Here is a 23,088-nt window from a genome sequence, read left to right on the forward strand (position 1 = left end):
CGGGATATCGGATGCTACGGCTCTTTACCAATTCATCCCAACACCCTAACCTGGCCAGGGTGTTGGGCTGAGTTGACTTAGCTAAGTTGGTGAAGGACTAAGTCGTCCTGACCTCCTATTTTCTTCCCCTGCAGCAAATTCATCCCAGCGGGCTCCTTTAGAATTGATGTCAAACCAGAGTCGTCCAACCCTGGGAACCTGGATGTTGTTGCATTCCTAACGCTTGAGAAAAGTGTTGTGGCAGTCATATTTAACAGGTGGGTTCAAACAATCAAACTTTGTTTCATTGGAGTTTCATAGATCTACCACTGTGACATAAGAAATAAATTATGTGTTTCTTAATGACGTACATGATTCAGCAAAATTGTTTAGTAGTTTTGAAAATTGAAACTTTCTGTTCTTTCCCTGCAACTTACACTAAGGGCCAACAGGTCCAATGTACAAAGGCACAAGATAGTAGCCTCTTAGAAATCACCCTGGAAACTCCTATGAGAGAACATAAACCAACAAGAAGCATCACCACAACCCATTTTGCAGAGGGAAAACTAACCATACATGAGGTTAGCCTCTGATGTAAAATCATACTTTCCTCACCAGTTGTTTATCTTTTTATCAATAGGTCTGATAAAGACATTGATGTCTCCCTTCATGACCCAGAGGTTGGCTATATGAATCTGACGTCACCCAGTCATTCCATCATGACTGCGGTATGGTGGACTGGGTAATGCTGCTTGTACTTTGAATTGGGCTTTCAGTCAGTGTCCTTGCCAACAGCGAGTTTCATATGCACAAAGATGAAACGTTGTGGGACATCCCATTATTTGTGAGAATGTGTACAGGATAATTACATTTCGTGCCAAATATTTTGCAAGTAGGACACTATGATATGAAGAGGTAAAAGCTGTCTCATAGAGACCAAGACATTCAAGACTTTGCTATTTATTAGTCAAGAAAAATGAATTAATTATCCACATCCTTATCATAAAATGAAACACAGGGAGTGAAAAATCAATGCTGCTCCTAGTATTGATTGTAAGGTTTTATAGTAAGTGTGCTGCTGTTCTTATTTTTTATTAAGTATTTTGTATTAAGTGTAACCTAACATACTGTACATTGAACGGATATAATGGATAAGGACAGTCGACTTTGGTCATCAATACTGTGAATCATTTAAGTATATCTTGTTAAATGAGCATTACCCGAGAATCATGTTATATTTTTTATAAGATTATCTCGACTCCTGATGAAGGTGGATGACAATACATGCCTTAACTTGCCTTATTGTATTTTTATTGTGTGTCATTGAAAAACCTTGCTCAAAGCTTCCAAGCTGTGAATATGTTTTGATGAGAAAGAGATAATGTAAACCTTGATCAGATGGTCAGTTTATCAAATTTTCAGCAAAAATTACTATTTGAATGTATTCTGGTCTCTTGTTAGTTGTGTTTCAACACTTTTCAACATGACTCGACCTTTTCCTAAGCAATCCCTTGTCCTAGACCTCTGCTTGGTTCCTACCTGCCCTTTCCCCTATTGGGGGCGTCACCACTACCCAGCTGTCACTGTCAGCCAATCAGAAAAGATGCCTTTGTTTTGTCCAAAGGTAAAACTTGTGGTAAATAAAGCATTAATAGGCATGACTGACACCTATGAATATACATTTATACCACAACGTTTCACCACTTGATAAAACCTCATTGATTTCAAGTCCTTTCTGCGGCCAAACTTGTGTATATAGTACCAAATATGAGATTGGTAGGACATGTACATGGATATGTCAATAGAGGACGATCATGGCGGAAACAGATAGAAACCATAATTTTCTTGTAAAAAACAACTTTGTCAGCCTACATGCCTGCCATATTGGACATTGACGTCTAGGCACTGTGCACTGGTTGGTTTGTGCCAAATAATGCTAGCTCATCTGTAATCTAGGGAGTTCTATGACCGTGATCATCTCTGCATTGGGGAATGGACTTGACCCACACATCAGGAAACCACAATACAATAGTTACATGCAAAAGATGTTTTTTACTACCCTGGTAGTAAAAAGTTGCCCTTTGCCTTCGTGTTTACTACATAGCAGGTGAGTCTTATGACCATCCTTTACCCCATGACCTGAAATAGCCTTTAAAGTTTACCAAGATCATACCAAAACCTGCTTTTCTGTGTCAAACATTATGCCATGTTCTTAATCATCAAAGCTATGTAAGCAATAATGAATATTTTGTCCTTGACACAGAGATGCCTATCTGAACAGTAAAAACTGGATAAAATCATCAGGCCCAGTCTTGAGTTAGGACCTGTTTCACCTGCTCCTGTAGTGTAACAGTTCCAGGGTAAGCAGCATGATGGTGGGGAGTGGGCGTGTCCTTGTGCTGTGTGCTGCGGTGGCTGTATGCCTGGTTCAGCACCTGCAGCCAGGTGAGAATTTATCTTACCCCCAAATGGCTGGTAATGTTTATCTTTCCAGCATTACATGTGTTGGAAATGCATGGCCATCTCGAAAGTTAACAACATTTCAACCATTGAAGTCTCCATTAGTGTTAAGGTTCTTGGGATCAAAGTTCTGTTTACATGATTAAACCAGAGATCAGGGACACTGGGCTGGTGTAAATAAACCTTTGTCATTAAATCTTGGCATCATTTCTGTGCCTTTGTATGGCAGAGTGGATAAAGAATGATTTAAATGTTGCCCAAAGTAGAAAACAGTGTCAGTGTGTGGTCTCAATATGTTTGTTTTCCAAAAGAAAATCCCTAGTCAGTCGATGTAAAATTTGTGGTATAAAAATTTTACAAAGACTGTTCTTCCACATCATTCATAAAAACTATACATGCTTATCTTTCAGTGCAAATGTAGTCTGGAGTTAAATACATTGTATTTAGATTCATTGTTCACTTTTCAGCAACTGCAGAGCGGAAGCCATGCATAGCCAAAGATTTCCAACATGGTGGTTTTGTGTGTGTCTGTAATGCCACCTACTGCGACACCATGGAGCCCAATACCAAACTACCTAAAGGCCAGGCTGCCATGTACGTGTCCACCCCAAGTGGCAAGAGGTTTGAGAAGATTGTCCTCAACTTCACTGCCAAGTCTAACGACTCTGGTGGTGAGCTGCGTTCTTTGTTCCTTTTACCAAGGAGTTCTATCATAGCTTTTATCACTCATTCGGAGCAGTGAGTCAGTGAATGTTGTGGCTCAGTATTACAAAGGAGTATAATGAATTTGGTTCTCTCAGAGACAATTTAGTCGAAAAGCTAACTTAAAGGTGGAAAATGTTCTAAAATAATAACTCATGTACATTTCCACTTAGATTAGATGACCATATGGTTTTTCAATCTGCCTGCTATCATGACAGCTATGTTAATGTTACTTCTACACAGACTACGACGTTTGGACCGTGATGAAGAACATAACATACCAGAAGATCAAGGGATTTGGCGGTGCCTTCACTGATGCTGCGACTATGAACATCTTGAGTCTATCTGAGGGCGCACAGAAGAACCTCATCTCTGCTTACTTCAGTCCGACTGAAGGTGTGTGAGCAGCATATCCTGTCAGGCATCAGGCACACCTTAGATTAACGGCCTGATGATCGTCTTGCTAAGATGCATTTGCCATTAAATATGATAGCAAGTGACCACGTTCATATGCAGTTCTCACTACATTTCTTCTAACATGATGCTGGTTTGTCAATGCAATAGTCTGATAATGATGCCATAAGGTATATGCAATGTATATATATATGTATATATATATATATATATATATATATATCACATATATACATTAATCATTATTCAGGTATCGAGTACACACTTGGCAGGGTGCCAATGGGAGGCTGCGATTTCTCCACCAGGGAGTACACGTATGACGACACACCAGACGATTTAGAACTCACCAAGTTTGCTCTGGCTGAAGAGGATATGAAATACAAGGTGTGCAAAATCATGTTACTGTTGTCCCCAAGAGTATTAAAACACATGTTCTCTCAATTGATGCTATTGTTTCCCCAACAAATAATGTTAGTTTTTACTACTGTGGTGAATGAACAATGTACCTGGCTGTCTAAGAGCGGTACATGTAATATATTCCATTGCTGCCATTAGATGCAGTTGTTGCCTTCCTTTTTGTTGACTTCTTCTGTTGTACAGATTCCAGTTATCAAGAGCGCCATGCAGATGAGTGAGAGGAAGATCAATCTCTTCGGAAGTCCGTGGACAGCTCCTGCCTGGATGAAGACCAACAACAATGACACAGGTAAAGGTACCCTGAAGGGGAAGGCTGGAGACCCCTACCACAAGGCCTGGGCCAACTACTTTGTCAAGTGAGTATTTTCAAGTGAGTATGTGCCTGTCACTTTGATGGTATTACAATGCTAACTGGAATATACTCACTGTTCCAGGTCACCACATGCTCATGTGAACCGTACTTTGCCATACCTCCTCTAGGTTTCTAGATGAGTACAAGAAACAGGGTGTGGACTTCTGGGGTCTGACAGCACAGAATGAACCGACAGATGGAGAAATCACTCACTTCCCATTCCAGTCCATGGGATGGACAGCAGGTAAGGCATCACTTAAGTGCATCGAAATCACTCCTGTGACTAAGACAAGTGACTTGTTGCTTTTAGCCAAAACACGAAATAAAGCACACGTTGCATTGCATTGCAGCAACACTGAACTGGAATAACATTGAACAGCTAAACCACTTACACATCATTCATAATCCTGCAGAACCCTTACAATGTAGGCATACCCTAAACTGAAATCCACAAGTCAAACAACACGAGACACGTACATAGGAATGCCTAAAGATAATTCTTAAATTGACACACTGTATTTTCAGTTAATCTGTTTCCTCCATTTCCTTCAGAGTCCCAGCGAGACTGGATCTCCAGTGACCTGGGTCCTGCCCTGGACAAGGCTGGCTACGGTAACATCAGCCTCATGATCCTAGATGACAGCCGGCTCTGGCTGCCAGGCTGGGCTACTTCGGTAGGTTCCCTCTTTCTAAATGTTACAGTTCAGTTTAGGTTTCCTCTTTCTAAATAATAAGTAACTATTGTAGTGTGGCATTCATTAAATAAGATAAGCAAGGTCATAGCAAGTAATGGCAATTTATTAATAGGTAATGTGTGCATGATGCAGCAAGACACGTTGGACTGAAAGTAATTTTTGAAGGGGTATGATATCAACAGGTCCTGAACAATGGCACAATGGCGGCAAAGTATGTGGATGGTATAGCTGTCCACTGGTACCTGGACCAGTTTGTTCCTGCTAATGTGCTGTCCTTCACCCATGATGACCTGCCAGACTACTTTGTGCTGTCCACTGAGGCCTGCCAAGGCTTTTTTCCGTGGGAGGAGAAGGTTCTGCTGGGCAACTGGAACCGGGCGGTAGAGTACAGCACAGATATTCATCAGGTAAGGTTATCCCATCCCCAAAGTTTCAAGCAGCCACGCAAAAGTCTTATGGTTTTTCTATGCAAATATTGACCTTACGGACCTCCCTTCGTGTCACTACTGCCAAAGTAAAAGTTTCCTCTTAATGATGACAAAATTTGATTTTCAGGTTTTCTTTGTCCAAGCGTAAACCAATGCTCTCTTAACCCTTAAATCAGATATCCTCTGCCCCCAGCTACTGTTTTTAGTGCATTAAAACTTCTAGTAACTTTATTCTGAGATCATGCGTGTAAGCTCCTTTGACAGTTTTGTTGCAGTTCAAAGTTGCAAACAGTACACGAGAATAAAGAAAATTTTCTCATCATGGTCTTAATCAAGAAAATTCCCGTCAGATATGTTGATGGCATATTAATGAGGAATCTTACCCATCGGTTCTGTGTTCTGTAATGCTGTTCAAAGAACTTGAAACACTGGGTGGTCGGCTGGACAGACTGGAACCTGGCCTTGAACATGACAGGGGGACCCAACTGGGCTAACAATGAAGTGGATGCCGCCATCATTGTGGACAGCAAGAAGGACGAGTTCTACAAACAGCCGATGTACTACATCATGGGGCACTTCAGGTTTGTACCCTGAAGATATTATAGCAAAATCTGCACTTGTGTGGGAAGATAATGAACATTGTGTTGGAAGTAACTAGCATTGTGTTGGAAGTTATGACTTACAATTACATTATAAGTAAGGTATCCAAAAGTATTGACCTCTTTAGCGGCCTAAAATTCAAACTACCTCGTTATATCCTCGAAACTTTATATAAATCATACATACGCCCCTGTCTTGAGTACGGCGACGTCATCTGGCACGGTACAACAGCCGAGGAAATTGAATGCATACAATATCACTGTGCCCTTGTTGTAACAGGCGCCATCAAGGGGTCTTCTTACTTGGCAACTAGGAATGAACTTGGTTGGGAAACACTGTCAGACAGAAGACACCTTCATAGATTATGTTTGTTCTATAAAATTGTAAATGGTCAAACCCGAAACTACCTGTCTCTACTAGCACCCACACCTATCCTCTCATCATGTTCATATGAATTGCGTAATAGGATGAACTTAAAACCTCTAAATTATTCAACTAATCGTTTTGCCAGGTCCTTTGTTCCGTACTCGACGCACCACTGGAACAAGCTTGATTTGTCAACTCGCTCTTTAAACTACTGTCAATTTCGAACTGTTCTCCTAAAAACCATACGACCTGTTAAGCTCAACTATCTTAGTCATGGCCCTCGCCTTTCCTGTGTTCACCTATTACGCCTTCGTATTGGCACCTGTAGTTTAAACCACAGTCTCTTTACTCGAGGATTGCTAAACAGCCCAGCATGTAACTGCGGGTGCCAACGCGAAACAGTACTACATTATTTACTCCACTGCCCTATGTACAATGCCCAACGCTCAACCCTCCTCGGCAAACTCTCCAGGCTCTTAGGACACACCCTCAACCTCTCATCACTATCGGACAACGCTAAAGTTTCCATTTTACTCCGTGGTAGTCCTTTACATTCATCTGTTGTCAACTCCAATATTCTATTAACAACCCAAAACTTCATCACTACAACTAAGCGTTTTTAAAACACAGTTGTCCTGGCATTTTTTGTAATGTGTCCAATTTTTTCATCAGTGGGTGGGAAACTGGACTTGGGCTTATCCTTTCTTGTTATATTAAGTACAATGTATTATTTTCTGTCTGATGTGATTTTCCTTTGCTTTTCATTTGTACTTGTTTTCTCTCTGTAAAATATGTATGCTTTTTTATGTAAGGGGTAGCGTCAAAATAAGTCTTGCACTTGAGTGCGCCCCTTTTTGTCACTCTGTACTTCTGCTTAAATGTTTGAATAAAAAAAAAAAAAAAAGTTATGGCCTGCATTGTGCACTAGTCAAGATAATAGAAAAGAACTTTATTTGGACTTTGAAGCTCGAAGTAGCTACCTACTTTGAGTGATCACAAGAGGGAAGGTTTGGAACATTGTGCATGCGTGATGCTGTTTTCTTCGCCTTTGTTCTCGTCAGCAAGTTCCTTCCAGAAGGCTCTGTTCGTGTGGAGGTAAAAGGGCCATATGAGGATGATGAAGACCGATGGATGATGGCTTTCAGCTTACCAGATGGGTCAATGGTAGCCATTATGTAGTGAGTATTGCTTATCTAACAAGTAAACTGGCCAGATACCAATTCAAATTAGAAAATTTCAATCAACCAAAACCAGCAATGTAGGTAATAATGACTGACCAGCACAATATAGTGAAGTTGATATCCCTGTGTTACAGTTAGACTGATATCCAAACCGATTTTAGCTTCTTAGTCGCTTCTGTCCTCTCCGCACTGGACAGAATACACCATGGAGCTATAATAGGTTATATCAGGCTATGTTGTAGTTTGTCAAGTAAAAGAACTGTTACCTACATGTAGTTCAATTCTAAAAGCATTTCTGTCACCTCTTATCTTTTCTCACAGCGGTGAGTTTTATGATGTTCACCTCCACGACCCTGATGTTGGGTTCATCAACTTCCGACAGTTCGAGGAAGGCATCACTACTGTGCAATGGTGGCCATGACATTCAAACAAGATGGCCAAGAGAATGGGCCACATGTGCAAGAGAAGTGGGGTGCTTAGTATCATTGGAGGCACTCCCCCTTGTTATTTAGCATGGAGCATATTCTTTAATGATAGCAAGGATATACAAATGTATGGCACATGGACCAAGTAGGAGCCAACTTGTTTCAAATAAAACATTAATCGTGTAATAACCAAGCTTAAAAATGCATCTCAAGTTCAATAAATGTATTGCTACAATACTGTGTGGTGAGGTTCATCTTTGGACAAGTTGTTCGAAACATTGTAGACACCAAAATTCTTTTTTAACATTAAACGTTTTAGTAGCAAAGGCACACTTGTGATCTGTTATAACATAGGGCAGTGCAGTGATACAAAAAAAAAGAGGAAAATGAGAATAGAAAATTTTAAAGTATATTTGGTCTGAAGGTGATCTGAATACTATAAGATTGAAGACAATGCTACACAAGTCTTTAAAAAGTTTTATTGAGAGTGTAAACAGTTGGTCTCATCAATATTATATATCCATTCTCCCCATCCCTTATTCTACCTTACTGTATCATAATCATAACACTAATATCCAGCAATGTGCAATTCTTCACCATCTGCTTCTGGTACTTATTCTGATTTAGACTATGCGACTCAAATTCCAAGTACAACAGCCTCTATCGCTATTTTCAACATTCATTATCCAAGCAATGATGACAATGCAAGGTCAAAAACATGACTTGTCCACCACGAATCAATGGCACAAACTATAGTCTAAATGCAAATGGATACAAACAACAGTGAAATACATGTAAAAAAACCCAGCTGATACAGTCACTGCCTGTCATTGCAATTGGTTGAAATTCTCAGCAGTTCCTTCCAACTTCTACTTACATGTACCACTTTTATCATACAATTAAAATGATTAATTCGATATGGAATCACCAAAAAAACTCAAAAATTGTCAAATTTACAATCTACTGTACACATAATGCAGCAATAAATTACATCCAAAATCAACAGCACAGTTCCCCACAGCAGCAGTTACTTACTACTGATGTGAGAAGGCAACTGCTGAGTTAATTTGCTGACAAGTAAGCAATGGTTCATGTTAGGGAGACAATTTTACTATCGATTATCGCCAATGTCTTCCTATACAGACTCTTTGTAACAGACTAAAACAACTAGGCCTAACAATGTTTTGTAAATGTTGTCAGCATTTGTTTGCCTTTAAAAGAAACTGTCACATGTTTTATATATATATATATCCTGAACCAAACCCAACTTTGCAACATTCCTCTGCCAACTAGACATCTGTCATCTAACATTTAACCTTCTAAATGTCTGGATACCGGTTATTATTTTTAAGTAGTAAATATTAACCAACCTTAAACTGTACTTTGACCACTGGACATGTGGACCAGTTTATGAGGTAGCTGTCGTGTTATAAACTATGCCTGACGTTTTGCTTTTGGACACTGGGGTGGATGTCTGTTCGAGTATGATGACATTGATGTATCTTAACTACTCACTAACTACTTTAAACTACTCGTGATGCATTCAACAAACAACGGTAGTCAATGAACACTACAAAATCAGCTGTAGACTTGCATTAAGAATCTTATTTGGATATAATTATTGGTTTGCTACCAACATAAAAGCAAGAGGTGGACAGCAAATGCTAGAATTCATCATCATCCCACAAAGTAAAAGCATATTGACCTGTGAGGTTTTCCACTTGTCATAGTGTTATCTGGATGGTACACTGGCACACCTTTTTTGGCAACAGAGAATTCTGGCCATCAGCTGGCTCCTTTTCTCTATAGAAACTACATGGCAAGTATAAATCACATGGCAGATATTAGAGTCAATGGTAAGAACAAACAATTGCAAAAGTCAGTTGGTTTGCTCAAATGTCCGGAGGAAAAAGTCCAGATCCAGCTCCAGTAATATTGCTGTACTACAAAATAGTCATCTGGAGGTGTGAGTATATTTGTTACATGAGTATTGTATAGGTGTGTGGAGCTGTTGTCAACCCAAAGCCACAGCTCCAATGTAGAGATGAAAGTAGGTAGTGAACTTATTTGTAAGAATTCTGGTGGACATGGATATGCCATGTACATTGCTATTTTGGCTCCTGAGGTTGCTGCTACAGGGAACTGAGCTGTGTGTACAGTTAACAGCCGATGCTACCGACTGTCATCAGGTCTCTGTGGATGTCTGTCTAACCAGAGTTTGGATAGTGTGGCAGCACTGCCGTACGTGCCTGCCTTCGTGCCCAGGCACATCTGATATTGCTTTTCTTCCAGGTGTGTGTCGCAAGCCACTGAATGGAACACATGGACCACCCCGGGGTCTTTCACACGGAAAGTTTTTATGTCACTGCGTACAAACTTGTCAAAGAGATCCACGTCTTCCATTCCCCAACCCTGGATGGACGTGTCAAACTGCCCCACTCGAATGAAATCGGCAGCATACAGAGATACAGTGCCGAAACCGTAGAATCGCCAGTACCCAGTGTCTTTGGTGAGCAGGAAATTGTTCCTGATGGAAACGGAGGAGTTCCGATGAACAACACTAGGATCGTATTGGCTGAAGACTATAGGATAGTAGGCCTGTTGACCAAGTATTGTCTTAGCTCGTATACGCTGTAGTAAAGACTGCTGGAATACCAGATCTACATCACAGAAGAATAGGAGTGAGGTGTTAGTGAACTGGGAAACACCGAGTTCCAATCCCAGTCCACGGGAAAACTCTCCAGCTACAAATAGTATTCTTAGGTGGGCTGTGGGATACATGTCCTGATACTGTCCCACTAGTTTCTGGATTTCTGAACTTTGGTCTTGTTGTTTGTGTCTACTCTTGAACAGAACTATCAAGAGTTTTACCTTCTCATTTGTTCTCAAGCAAGTTCTTTCATAATTTTCCAGAAACTGTTTGAGGGTCTGCAGCCTCCCTACAAGGGGGATAATGAAGTGCACGGTTTCAGTGTCAATACTACTGAGATCAGCAGTTCTGCTCTTATCCACTAGATGGCGCTTTTGCACATTCCCCAGTGCAGCCCTGTCAGGTTGGCTGCTTCTGCCCTTCATGATTGTCTCCTCCTCCATGAACTGGATGTGGCTGAAGGCCTGCTGTAAGTAGGCATGTCTCCTCACAGGAACATTAATCTTCTTCCCCTTGTGTTTGCGGTACAACAGCAGCAAGTCCAGCACGTACTCTGCACCGTACATGGGGTTCACCCGCCAGTAACCGTACTGGATGTCCTTGTAATCGATGATACGACCTCGAGTTCGTGAGTGACGATTTATCATCTCCATCATCTAGAAGGAAAGAAGCACTCGGTAAATCCACATCCCAAAATAAAGTATCTGAGATGATCATAGAAAACTTTGATAGACAGCTTTAAAAAAAACAAGTGACCGTAGGTAACATAGTCTGTGACGTCGGTCTGGTATATGTTGGTTGTTTTGTCTTCTTTGGTGTGTGACGTTGTGCTTATATCCTATATGATTCTTTTCATGGTGTTAGATATATCGTTGTATCTAAAGTTGCCTAATATTTCTGTGTCATGTGAATCTTACTAAACAGGTATGGATTGTGAGATAACATGTGGCCAAAGTCAAAAAGATATGGTGACGATAAGTTACCGGATGGTCTACTCTAATACACAGGCACATTCACACACAGACACACCTACAAGACCGACAGGCAGGCTGACAAACGCACCAAGTATTAACATGTTTCTGTTATGGACGTAATAAGTATGAAGCACGGAATAGGACCTTGATGTTTCTTAGTCGAAGTCAGGGAATATAATATGGCTAAACTTCATTTGGGACGAGAATTCTTACACGCTTCATTGCAAACGGCGACAGGAGGTATTTGATTGACAGGGTCATTAGTGGAACATTAGATGTCGGTTCCCATGTCCCACATAAGATAACACACAGCTGTTGATGATGAACTGTGCGATAAGTTTTTAACTAGTGTGAAGCCATAAGGTAGCATGACACAGTGTTAATGGGTGAATCCCGGGGTCCATGATGCTGGTACATAAAGTAGTACGGATAAACTTGTTGAATAAGAGGTAGAAAGCAAACGCGCGTAAAATTCTTGCACATATCGCGCATCTGCTTAACTATACCCAATTACCTCAACGGGCACCATATGCAGACATGGGCCAATACACTGTGAAACGTACAATTTGCAGGGGTGATTTCTGAAATTATTACATACATAATAAAAACAGCTGCCGAAAAAATAAAACACCTTGCATCATCGTCCAACTATGTGTAGAGAACCTGCCAAACCACAAACGTATGCGACAACGGGAACATGCAGATATAGATGCGAACGCGCGTTACATTGACGACCAGAGAACATCACGCATCTGCTTGCAATATCTCAATTACAGCATGACCCATATACAGGGGATCTGGACTAATACACCGAAAGATGAACATTTTGTAGGGGTGTTATTTTTATTGCGTCCCTAATAAAACCAACTGCCGCAAAAACAAAAAAAAACAAAACAACGTGCATCATCGTCAACCTCAGTGCAGATGACCTGCCAAACAACGTACGTATGCGACAACGGGAACATGCAGATACCGATGCGAACGCGAATAACTTTGACGATCAGGTAACACCACGCATCTGCTTGACAAATTCCAATGACACCATGACCCACATACAGAGGATCTGGACCAAAACACCGCAAGACGAACAAATTGTAGGGGTGTTATTTTTATAAAATCCATAATAAAACCACCTGCCGCAAAAAAAAGTTCACGTGCATCATCGTCAACCTCAGTACAAAGGACCTGCCAAACCACATAGAATTCAGACAACGGGAACATACAGATACAGCTGCGAACGCGCGTAAACGTGACAAAACTAAAAGTCTGTCGACCAGAGGGTCTGGTCACAGACTAATATTCAACATTATGCTTCAACCTATATCAACCATGGAAAGGGAAAGGCCATATATGGGGAAGTCACTATGGGTAACGCTTTTTCATTCCACTCTATTTATTGGTGTTGATGTTTCCAAATATTAAAGTTAAAGATCTATTCTACTTGTGAATACATGACAAACCTGCATGATGATGTCATCTAGGCCTGCTCTAAGTGCCTTCGGGATAGCCTGCCTGGGCTGTAGGTCCTTAGCTGCGTACACCTGTCTATTGTTCAGGTACTGCCAGGTCAGCACCTCCGCAGTCTCACGTGGGGTGAAGTGCATGAGGGACGGCACATCGCCCAGCTTGGCGTCCATCTCTGTGGCATCCTCCAGCAGCAGCTGACTCATGACTTTGACCTCCCGGTGCATGTTGAGGGTCCGTTGGCGCAGGTTGTGCATGCGCTGGCTCAGGAGGTAGTTGTGGAGGCGGTACTGGTATGGCGGGTGTTTGTTGGGATGCATGGTGATAGCACGCTGCACGCCCACGGTGTGAAGGTTCTCAATTCTGCCCTTCTTGTCGTTCTTGTAATCGTTGAAGAACAGGTGTTGGCTCTGCAGTGAAACAGAGAAATCATCACTGTGGAATAAAGACTAACATCAACAAAGACCCGTTAGAGTTGTTTGCATTAATGATAGTATCTTGCAGTAATATAATCTTAGTATCAAGTGGAGTATCACACTGTACTTTGCACAAGACACAAAGATGGCCACTCTTTTCTAATCTGGCACCATCAGCTGAATAGACAGTAATGGTTGTCGGTGCCAGAGCATATAACATGACATGGTGATGTGACCGAAAACATGTTGAATGAAGTTCATACTGAAGCATATAAGGCCAAAGCTGGTCAGTGGTCAACATGACCTTCTGGTCTAATTTCCCCTCTCAAAGTTGCTACCTACATGTATATCTACAGCAAAATGTTTTGGTCAAGCAAAAACGTTTAGTCACAAAAGACTCTCATCTTCACTATCTACTATATAATAGTCCTTCCAAACAAATGGATCAAGGCATCCTTTTTTATTGAATTTCACCCTCTATGGCATCTGTTGAAAAGGATGTTACAAACCAGTGGCAAAGATCTCCTGGCGTGTGTGTATACATGCACATGTATGTGTATCTAAATAGCTAGGAGTGACCTGGCAACTGAACAATAATAAACACACCAGTTACCAATCCAAAGGCCTTAGTGAAATTGTTTACAAATAGACACTCATCTTCACAACACTGCAAGCTGCAAGCAAAGCACATGCCCCAGGAGTATAGGTCTGGTACTTTGCTTGTGCTGACACAACATGAGATTACTACATGCATTATTGTAATACTGTAGTGCCCCTTGTGTATGTCTGGTTTATCCTCCTAACTACAAATTACCATGACATGAGATAACCTGATTTCAATCAGTATAATTAGTGTGCTCAAGATGCACAACATCCCAAACATAGATGGGACAGTGTTAAGCTTAATAAAGTACTGTTGTATTCTCTAAGTACTGCAAAAGAAGGGCCTTTATAATGGTAAAGTAAATCTGTATCTGATTCAGGTATAAGACATGTTGTAGACAGTGGAACAACGAAGTGGGCACATCTGTAGAGTGTGGAGAACATGTATACAGTCAAGATTTAACAAAGATTAGACTGTTCCTGCCCTTCCTCTTGGTACCTGGCTAGCATCAGTATGTAAGGAATGAACATGAGCCAGTATTAACATTGGCGGCATTCCTGGGACACAGGATAGGGCAGGACCAGTCCTGAGGCTAAGTAGGCAGAAGAAGTGTGCAGTATGAGGTGCCCAGTGTCAGGCAACAAACCATGTACACATGAGATGAAGTCATGGTTTCATGTTCCTCCAAAGTGCTTGTTGGGAGCAAGTTGTGTCTGGAAAGTGTTCAATCTTGAATGACAATCAGGTAGTGAATACAGGCTCTCAGACAGTTTTCGTCCATCATTGTTACCTAAAATTCCTGACTAGTACAATTCCATAACATGCAATTGTTCTGGATGACATTGCACTTCCTACCCATCCAAGCCCTGGTCTATGCTACATCTGAAATCTGTAAATTTGACTCAATACTATTTTACTTCTTTAGACTACCTACGGATACCAGTACTGAGCCAGAGAAATATCCCTGTATAGCAAGAAGTAACTGTCAAGAGCCAAGAGAAGACATTGTGACTTGAAACAATGTAATCATTTTATCTACCCTTTGCTTTAGCTATCTTGTCCACAGCTGCAGACTGCAAAACAGAATAAGAGTAGAATTCATCTTGTAATCTCATCATCACTAAGGTTTGGCTGGGAATGACTAGTCTGACTGACCCTCCATGCATGGGTGACCAGTGATAAACCCTGGGCTGAGCTCATTGAGATATGACAACAACAGAGACAATGCCACATTACTTATACCATTTAACCTGTCGACCTTGACAATAAACAGAAAAACATGGCTGAAATAAAATCCCTGGATGGATCACGCACCTCCTCTGTCTGTTTACCAGTTCTTGCCCTTGAGTGGATAGGATGATGGTCTTAAATGTCTACGGTCAGACGACCTCAGGATCAACCCTGATTGCCATGTTTATCCCAAAACAGGAAATTTCAGACATAAGAGAAGGACATGAAAACATTCAAACATCCAGCGGAACTGGACGCAAAGGGTATTTATTTGGTAAACTCCTGAAGTTCAGAAGTATGTGCAACTCAGATGGTTTACCCTTGACAGGTATGAATATAAATGATGCTGCACATCCTTGGGCTGCCATGGGACAGTGCAGAGACAGTCTCCAATCCTCAAGCACCTTGTTTTGTCTAGCTAGGCTAGGAGTGTGTTGAAAGGCACACAAACAGAGACTACTTCAGCTCATGCAAGGACCAATGTTAGATGGTCTGCATGGGGGGATCCTGACAATGCTCAACAGTAAATTAAGGATTGCCAGTAACACTTAACGGTAAATTCAGAGAGGATGACAATGCTTAGTGAATTCAGAAGCTACCCAATGCATTCTTTAGCATTTGACTTTTGCATCAAACATCATTTTAAACCCAGAGTGTTCAGCAGTATGATGTTGGAAGAAATGTTTGCACACTTCTTTTGATAGCGGTAGAAAAGGCCATTAACCATCCATTGTAAGATGTCGAACAATCCAACAGCTGGTCACTAAGGTCTAGTTGTATATGACAGCGTAGAAAACGTCCTAAGTGGATATTCAATGCTGAGGGCATGCACAATCTAGGGGGTCCAGGTATACTCCCCGGGAAATTTTGAATTTTCCGATGCTGTGATGCAATTTCCTGCATTTTGAGAGGCAAATTTTAGGGAGAAAAAAGAAAAATAAAGAAAAAGAGGTGAATGTTCCAAGAGCAATCTGATGTCTACCTTTGCATGCCTAGATGTTACAAAGAACTTCTCCATTTGCTTAAGACTGAATTTAAGATAACAAATAATCCGCTCTGTAGTACTAATTGAAATGACTGATAACGCTTCATGAACAAGATAACAAAAAAATGCTTAACGCTGAAGTACAGCAGGATGGCTACTAGTACTATTGATGGTGAATCAAAATAGCTCGTTAAGCCCAATGGAACAGGGCATGCAGACCCTCATCTTAACTGGCCTCCTACTGCTACAGTTTGATCCTTGTCATTGACCTAGCCCTTAAAAACAAAAATCTATTTTTTGCTGACGTGCAATGTGGTCTGGATTAAAAATATATATATATCTGTATAAATTCTTTTTCCTTCCAATAGGTCAGGCTGATTACTAGTATACATGTGGGGCTGTAAACTGCTCAACTATAATATGCCTGCATCCTTTCCACGGAATATCGCAAGGTGGGGAACTTGAGGTGTTTCTCACTGCTACACATGTACACAAAGTTTCATGCTTGTTTCACAGCTGATAGTTTCTGTATTTAGGGATCCAATATGACAAAAGTTTACATCAACTAACAGAGCATGATGAACCTACACAAAAAGCAAACTTTATAAATGTGGCAATTAATGAAACCAGCGGATCACTTGTACACTGTACTCTTGTCTGTCTCTTCCAATTCACCTTAGACCCATTAAGACTGGGGCTACATAGGAACAATTTGCCTTGGGCAAAAGTTCTGAGGGAACTAGAACTTAGAAGCAATAGGAACCATTTTCAGGAACTAAGAGGACTGAAAAACTGAATATCATTATCCGTAAATAGTTTCATCAGGTTGGTAGATCAATCAAACAAAGTCTTCTTGGTTTCACAACCTTCTTCTAATTTTTCCGTTTCATAACGTTCTTTTAATTCTTACGGAAGAAGTTTAAAACTTTCTACTTTTTTGGCAATGAATACACTAACATCATGTGGAATTCTGAGTAGTATCCTTTGACACTTTCCAAAAAGTTGAAGACTCTCCTTTCCACAACTGATGTCCTGATTGGGAGGATACTGGCAACACTTAACGGTAAGTCTAAAGTACAGGTAACGCTTAATGCTAAATTCAGAAAGAACAACAATGCTTATAATGGTAAATTCTGAAGCATAGTAAACTATTAAGTAAACATATTCTGCAATCACCTACATGTAAATGTAACAGTGGAACTTTTGCATCAAAACTGTTGATTTAACAGGTGTTGAGCCGGTGACAATATCATCTTGAACCCAGTGTATTCAGTAGTATGATCTCAATATCTGATATTGCCTCCGCAAGTTACCGCAAGTCTATTCATCATGAAGAATATACTGATAACACATTGAATTGGAGTGGCCCGGCTGTAGTAGCTGGTAAGCATGCAGACCCTCATATTGAGTCATAACTTTCAGGAGTAGATGGTGCCTATACATCCTCTCCCACCTATGCAATGCAAGTAGGTTGAATGTGTAAGAAGATGGATGAGTTTCCTTCCTGCACCTGGCACCTAGACATGAACCCCAGACTTCCTGTGTTCCACCTGTGACCAGGGGATGGCCTCCCACATGGAGGCTACCCAGGAGGAAAACCTTGTGTGACAATACTGGTGTTTGGTCCCCTGCCCTCTGGAAATTGGATTTCATAATTGGAATATATTGCATGAAAACAACACTTACAAAACTCTTAAAATGTGTTCTTTACCTACATAAAAATTATATAAATTCATTGAGTGATTTGCCAAATCTGCAGTTGCTCAGTGGTCGCTGTCTCTACTAGGATCCCATTCACACACAAAAAAAATGGAGTGAAACAAAGAACCGATTAATATTTTTCTCATTTTTAGACAATTGGATTAAACTCAAACTTGCGACTGCGACCACCCTGAGTCGGAATGGCATTGCGCTTCCAAAATGTTGCCAAAGACTACCTCGTGATTTCCAAGGGTAAAGTGACATCAATTTTTTCATGTTAAGGCCAAACCAACCTTATTTGTTGCTTCTCGGATTCTGCTGTCAAATTTTTCCAAATTTGAAAAAAAAATTGGCTACACCTTCCGTTGACAAATTTTTACTGCCTCTCCTGACAAATAAACTATGGCTATTATGGGCGTCACATTTCAGTGCTTGTACGTGGATAATTTAAACAGTATGTATATTATTTTTTTTAAACTGGGGCTTCGCTAATCAGGGACCACCCTACATATTGATTTTTTTTTTCAACCTGCCGGTCTAATTTTTTTTCTGAAAAAATCAGAGAAGCAACAAATGAAATTGGTATGGCTTAACTGTTGGGAAATCGGTCAGGTTGGGTTACATTTTGACACATCAACGGTTGGCAAGACACTGAAGAAAATGGTGCTTGTGAGGTCATACGGATCATTGGGATAGTCTATTGTACTGAGGATGGAAATGTTGCCTTTGATGTACTTATACGCCCAAAATCAATTGGATTAGGAACATTCACACTCAAAAATTGATTTGGATCAGGTAAGTTTTAATTGGATTTGACACATAACTCACTTCCTGTTTTTTTTAATGTGAATAGTGAGTGAGTGTGTGTGTGTGAATGGGGTCCAAAAGGTGGTATAAGATAAGCAAGTTATATTGAGTTAAAGACTTGTATACAATTTTATTCTTACTCTCGTGTGCCTTATGAAAAAGTCATATGATATCTGATAGAAGGCACATTGACTGTATTGTATTGAGAAACCTTTAGCTTTGCTAGGCTTCAAAGATCACATTACACTTTGAGTAAACATCCGTGCTTTTGCAACAACATTCTTTCAACAACTCTGACCATGATTGTAAATTGGATTTGATGGAGGTTTGACCATATACAATAAGTTTCTGGACAATGATACTTAGAAACAGAATTGTCAGGAAAGGGGATTATGGTCTAACTTTTTTGCACTACTTTTGTGGGTTCTTCTACCTTCTGATTTATAGATGACCAAGGCTAACCACAATGTTGATGTGATGTTGGGAAGCTTCCAAAACTACTAAAAAATTTGTGATAGCACACAATCAGATCTAGCGTTCACGTGGGAAGATGTGACACAGCCTGTTCTCTTGCCATGTGTGGTACATCTGCTTTGTAGATATGTCTGTCTTTCCGGGCAATACCCATCTCTTTAAATGGTCGGACCTTGGCTATAGTCCCAATCCCTAAGACATTATTTCCCAGATCATGAAAGAACATCTTTTTAAGAGTCAAAAAGAATGGGGACAGATAGATAGGTTGTAATAATTGTAATAGGTTGTTAGATGTCATTTTTCGAACACCATAAACATACATGATGTACATGAGTTTGTTCACTCCTGCACTTGGAAATTATTGAGTTACAAACTCTACAATATGAATGGTCTTGACAGCAGCACTGTCAAGGAACAGCAGATACAGCTGGAAGGACACACTTATGAAAAGCAGATCTTCTGAACTACTGTCTGTAGTGTATGTTGTACACACTCCAATACAGAGTAAAGAACATTGCATATCAAAACAAAAACATGCTTTATCTTATCAACCACTTTGCAAGGTCAGTTTACAGAGTGTTCTGATAAAATAGTGTTGGAGGAATGCTAAACAAATCACACCATCAAGCCAGGGAGACATTCTGACAATGTGTCAGCAACAAATTGAAATAAACATTTTTCTTAAATGTGACAAAATAGATCAATCAGTCTGATATGACACAAACCTGTTCAAATATTGATATTCATTTACATATGAATAATCACCAAACATTTGTGTGTTCTTAGACACTTGTAATAATATTATCATACTATATATATTATATTGCTTATCATTGCTATGAAGATTGCTATACATTATACATTATCCTTGTCAAGTGCTATCTAGTCCCTATATGTAGGGTATAAATACGAGGGACCCTGCATTTATACCCATTTATATGCCTTCCCCCAACCCAGGCCAGGAATGTCAGGTATTCTCAAGGTCCAGACGGTTTTCTCTCTCAGTCCCTCCAGTTGAATACAACAGCATCAGCCTTAACATGTTCAAGTCACAGGCAGTTGAAATCATATACAGCCTGACAAATACCTCCTTCTGGAATAGCTATATACAGTGTGAGGCACTACAAATATAGCGCCCACGGGACCAAAAGTGGTGCACCACAATGCTATATTGATTTATGAAGTCCAGGAAATAATAGCACTTATTCTAGTCACTAGTGTCAGACAGAGGACAACCCCTCCTGACCTACAAGCAGCATTGACTACAGTTTGATTCACCCCTGAATAAATACTTCTTGTAACATTAACCTTTTATACATGAGACACTTCAAAATAAAGTCACAATTTTCTGCACTCTAGTATGCTGTGAAAGAAGTCTCTGAGGAAAAATCCATCCTGGGCAGGCAATGAAAAAGGGAAACGTGGCATGCAAATCTGGCTATGACCCAATTTATGGGACAGGGTCTGGCCCCTATAGGAGAACAATGATTGTACTTTCAAAGCCCAATCTAAAGTAATCAAGAAAGGAAAGGCCAAGCATTAATTCTGATGTCCAAACAGTCATCCATCAATGGCTCGGTCATTGTTGAAGAGACGGGGTCAAACAGGTATTAATAAGATTACAATGCATAATGAAAGAAACTGAAGTACAAAAGGAAAGATAAAGGATAAAATTGGGAAATTAAATTCTAACAAAAGAGTAAAGCAATACAAACGGAAGGTAAGGAAATGACTGAAATGAAAAGAAGGAAAGAAAAGAAACCAAACTGGTACAGTGAAAAAGAAGAAACAAACTAGTAAAAGATGAGGAGGTAATATCATTAGAGTGTAGGTATGGTGTGCTCCGCATTCACTATATATCTTTCCTGTTTTCAGTTTGTTTATGATCATTGACATGGCCAACAACCTTCCACAGAGCAAACCCAGGGCACTTACTGATAACACCAAGACCTCCAAACAACACTGTAGGATACACATGGACTGATAGTGGAAACAACAACACTGAGGATCTCTAAAACATCAGGCCTGCTCACACTCCTTTGCCCCACAGAGTCAGAGACATATTCCCTCATAAATTCCCTTGAGAAAATGACAATTTCTTGTTAGCATTGTTCTAAAAGTGGCAACATTTCTCATGGTCCACCTCTCACTAGATGTTTTATATTTTTCTTTTTTTTTACAGTTAAAAAATGTCTGGAACAGTACTAACCATTGCACAAAACTTTTACATGGGAAACACAAAGTGTTATTGAAGTGACAGAACAATACCACCTGTACTGGCTGTAGTCTAGACTTTCACAGACTGCCCCAGCTGGAATATAAACAACTGGCCATTCACCAGCATTTTTAGCTGCTTAATCACCTGTACAGCCAATTAAGCTTGCAAGGTACATGTAGTCAGACTGCAGAGTGAAAACTTGAAACTGTTGCATCTATTGTGTATCATGGAAGATCTGATTAATACATACACTACCACAGCATTTCCTTTAGGACTGCAAGGAAAAAAAATCATCTTTTTCTTGGCATGAGTGCTTACAGACAGTAGATGTGTAATTCTCAAGAATTCCATGGAAAGTTTGAAATTTTGAGTATCCGGACCACAAAGCCTTACAGTACATTTATCATTGGATTCAAGAAGCAACCGAAAGAGTTTAGTATATTGACATATCAGGGTAAGTGGATTTATGACCTTGGTCTTGGACACTTTGACAGACCTGAACCCCGGCTATTTCTCATGAGTAAGAATTCTTTTGCTTTTGTAATTGTTCAACACAGCTATCTTGCAAGGCCAGCCCATGGAAAATTAACTCATGATCTGTGATAAGACAAGACATTTATAGTTTTAAGGCGACAGTCCTCCACAAGGACAAGCCTAAAAAGTTGCACTTATGTTTCAAACTGCAATATCAATGTATGATGACCATAGGAAATTTGAGTACAAAATTTATGTATCAGCTTTAACAATGTTAAGAAAGAAGTCTTTAATCAGATATACTGATAATTTTATGCAAATGAAGTCTCATTTGCATAATCAATATTCAATGACCTTCACCTGTACATAACTTCAGATTTGCATATTAATATTTGATTACATGAAGCATCACTTTAAGCTATCTACATACCAGAAAAATTATGACGAACCGTCAACCTCTTCCTGAGCTATTCTCTTTCAAATTCTGACACTAAACTGGCCCTGCAGTTAGAAAACAAGCCATTAGGGGGCCCAAACCTATACAACTTACATGTACCCATACCACTCTTGACCTCAAGAGCTGTCTTAGTGTCTATCACTCAAAAATCATAGCTATAGCATGTAAAGAACTAAAGATATCAAACCCAGAAGTTCCTCTGCAGTACCGCAAGAAGTCACAAGAGGGCCCAAAATCTAATCGTTTCCAGATCTCGTCAAGACCAACACACATACCGAATATCAATACATGCATTCAACTAGATGCAAAATGTATATGCAAACAAGTAGGTATGGACTGACATAGATAGGCAATGACCCTTGTTATCATAAGCTGAAGGACCTCATACTGGCAGAGCACATTGCCCATTACCCTGTAACCATGCTAACTTTATGGGATTGTTTATGGGCCTGGTTTTATAAAGAAGGGATGACAACATCTGAAGGGGTAATCATGTTGCATTAACGTTTCCACAATAATAAATTTGAATTTGTCTGTCAGTCTATCAAAGTAAGTACCAGGCAGTATACATATGTACATATGCATGCACATCAAACCTATTTCTTGAATTTCATT

At 40.1% G+C, this 23,088-nt stretch overlaps 2 protein-coding genes across 3 annotated transcripts in view; one reads left to right on the forward strand and one right to left on the reverse strand.

Moving 5' to 3' along the window:
• The first annotated feature begins 134 nt into the window (after positions 1 to 134).
• Positions 135 to 8,256, forward strand: LOC118409516 (lysosomal acid glucosylceramidase-like). Of its 2 annotated transcripts, XM_035810585.1 has the most exons (13): positions 135 to 257; positions 620 to 721; positions 2,325 to 2,424; positions 2,907 to 3,110; positions 3,385 to 3,537; positions 3,806 to 3,939; positions 4,156 to 4,328; positions 4,453 to 4,568; positions 4,877 to 4,998; positions 5,202 to 5,426; positions 5,865 to 6,028; positions 7,475 to 7,591; positions 7,916 to 8,256. In XM_035810585.1, the coding sequence occupies exons 2-13, from the start codon at positions 710 to 712 to the stop codon at positions 8,013 to 8,015; spliced, it is 1,620 nt and encodes a 539-aa protein (XP_035666478.1). In that variant the 5' UTR covers positions 135 to 257; positions 620 to 709; the 3' UTR covers positions 8,016 to 8,256. The 2 variants fall into 2 exon arrangements, with proteins under 2 accessions (XP_035666478.1, XP_035666479.1); XM_035810586.1 differs by lacking the exon at positions 135 to 257 and having other exon boundaries at positions 2,243 to 2,424.
• Positions 8,257 to 8,484: 228 nt separating this feature from the next.
• The window catches only part of LOC118409515 (chondroitin sulfate synthase 1-like), a 31,539-nt gene continuing 16,935 nt past the window's right edge, over positions 8,485 to 23,088 (reverse strand). The window contains exons 2-3 of the mRNA XM_035810584.1: positions 13,104 to 13,517; positions 8,485 to 11,325 (exon numbers count right to left, since the gene is read on the reverse strand). Of these exons, the coding sequence (XP_035666477.1) occupies positions 10,192 to 11,325; positions 13,104 to 13,517 (1,548 nt within the window). The 3' untranslated portion in view covers positions 8,485 to 10,191. The remainder of the gene's footprint in view (positions 11,326 to 13,103; positions 13,518 to 23,088) is intronic.

The sequence above is a fragment of the Branchiostoma floridae genome, chromosome 2 (assembly GCF_000003815.2).
Source record: "Branchiostoma floridae strain S238N-H82 chromosome 2, Bfl_VNyyK, whole genome shotgun sequence".
Classification (NCBI taxonomy): domain Eukaryota; kingdom Metazoa; phylum Chordata; class Leptocardii; order Amphioxiformes; family Branchiostomatidae; genus Branchiostoma; species Branchiostoma floridae.

Bases quoted from the DNA above. Each gene is read 5' to 3' on its own strand.
- LOC118409516 (XM_035810585.1), top strand. The intron at 3,940-4,155 runs GTGTGCAAAATC...TCTGTTGTACAG, and splicing joins AAGAGGATATGAAATACAAG to ATTCCAGTTATCAAGAGCGC. The intron at 7,592-7,915 runs GTGAGTATTGCT...CTTTTCTCACAG, and splicing joins TCAATGGTAGCCATTATGTA to CGGTGAGTTTTATGATGTTC.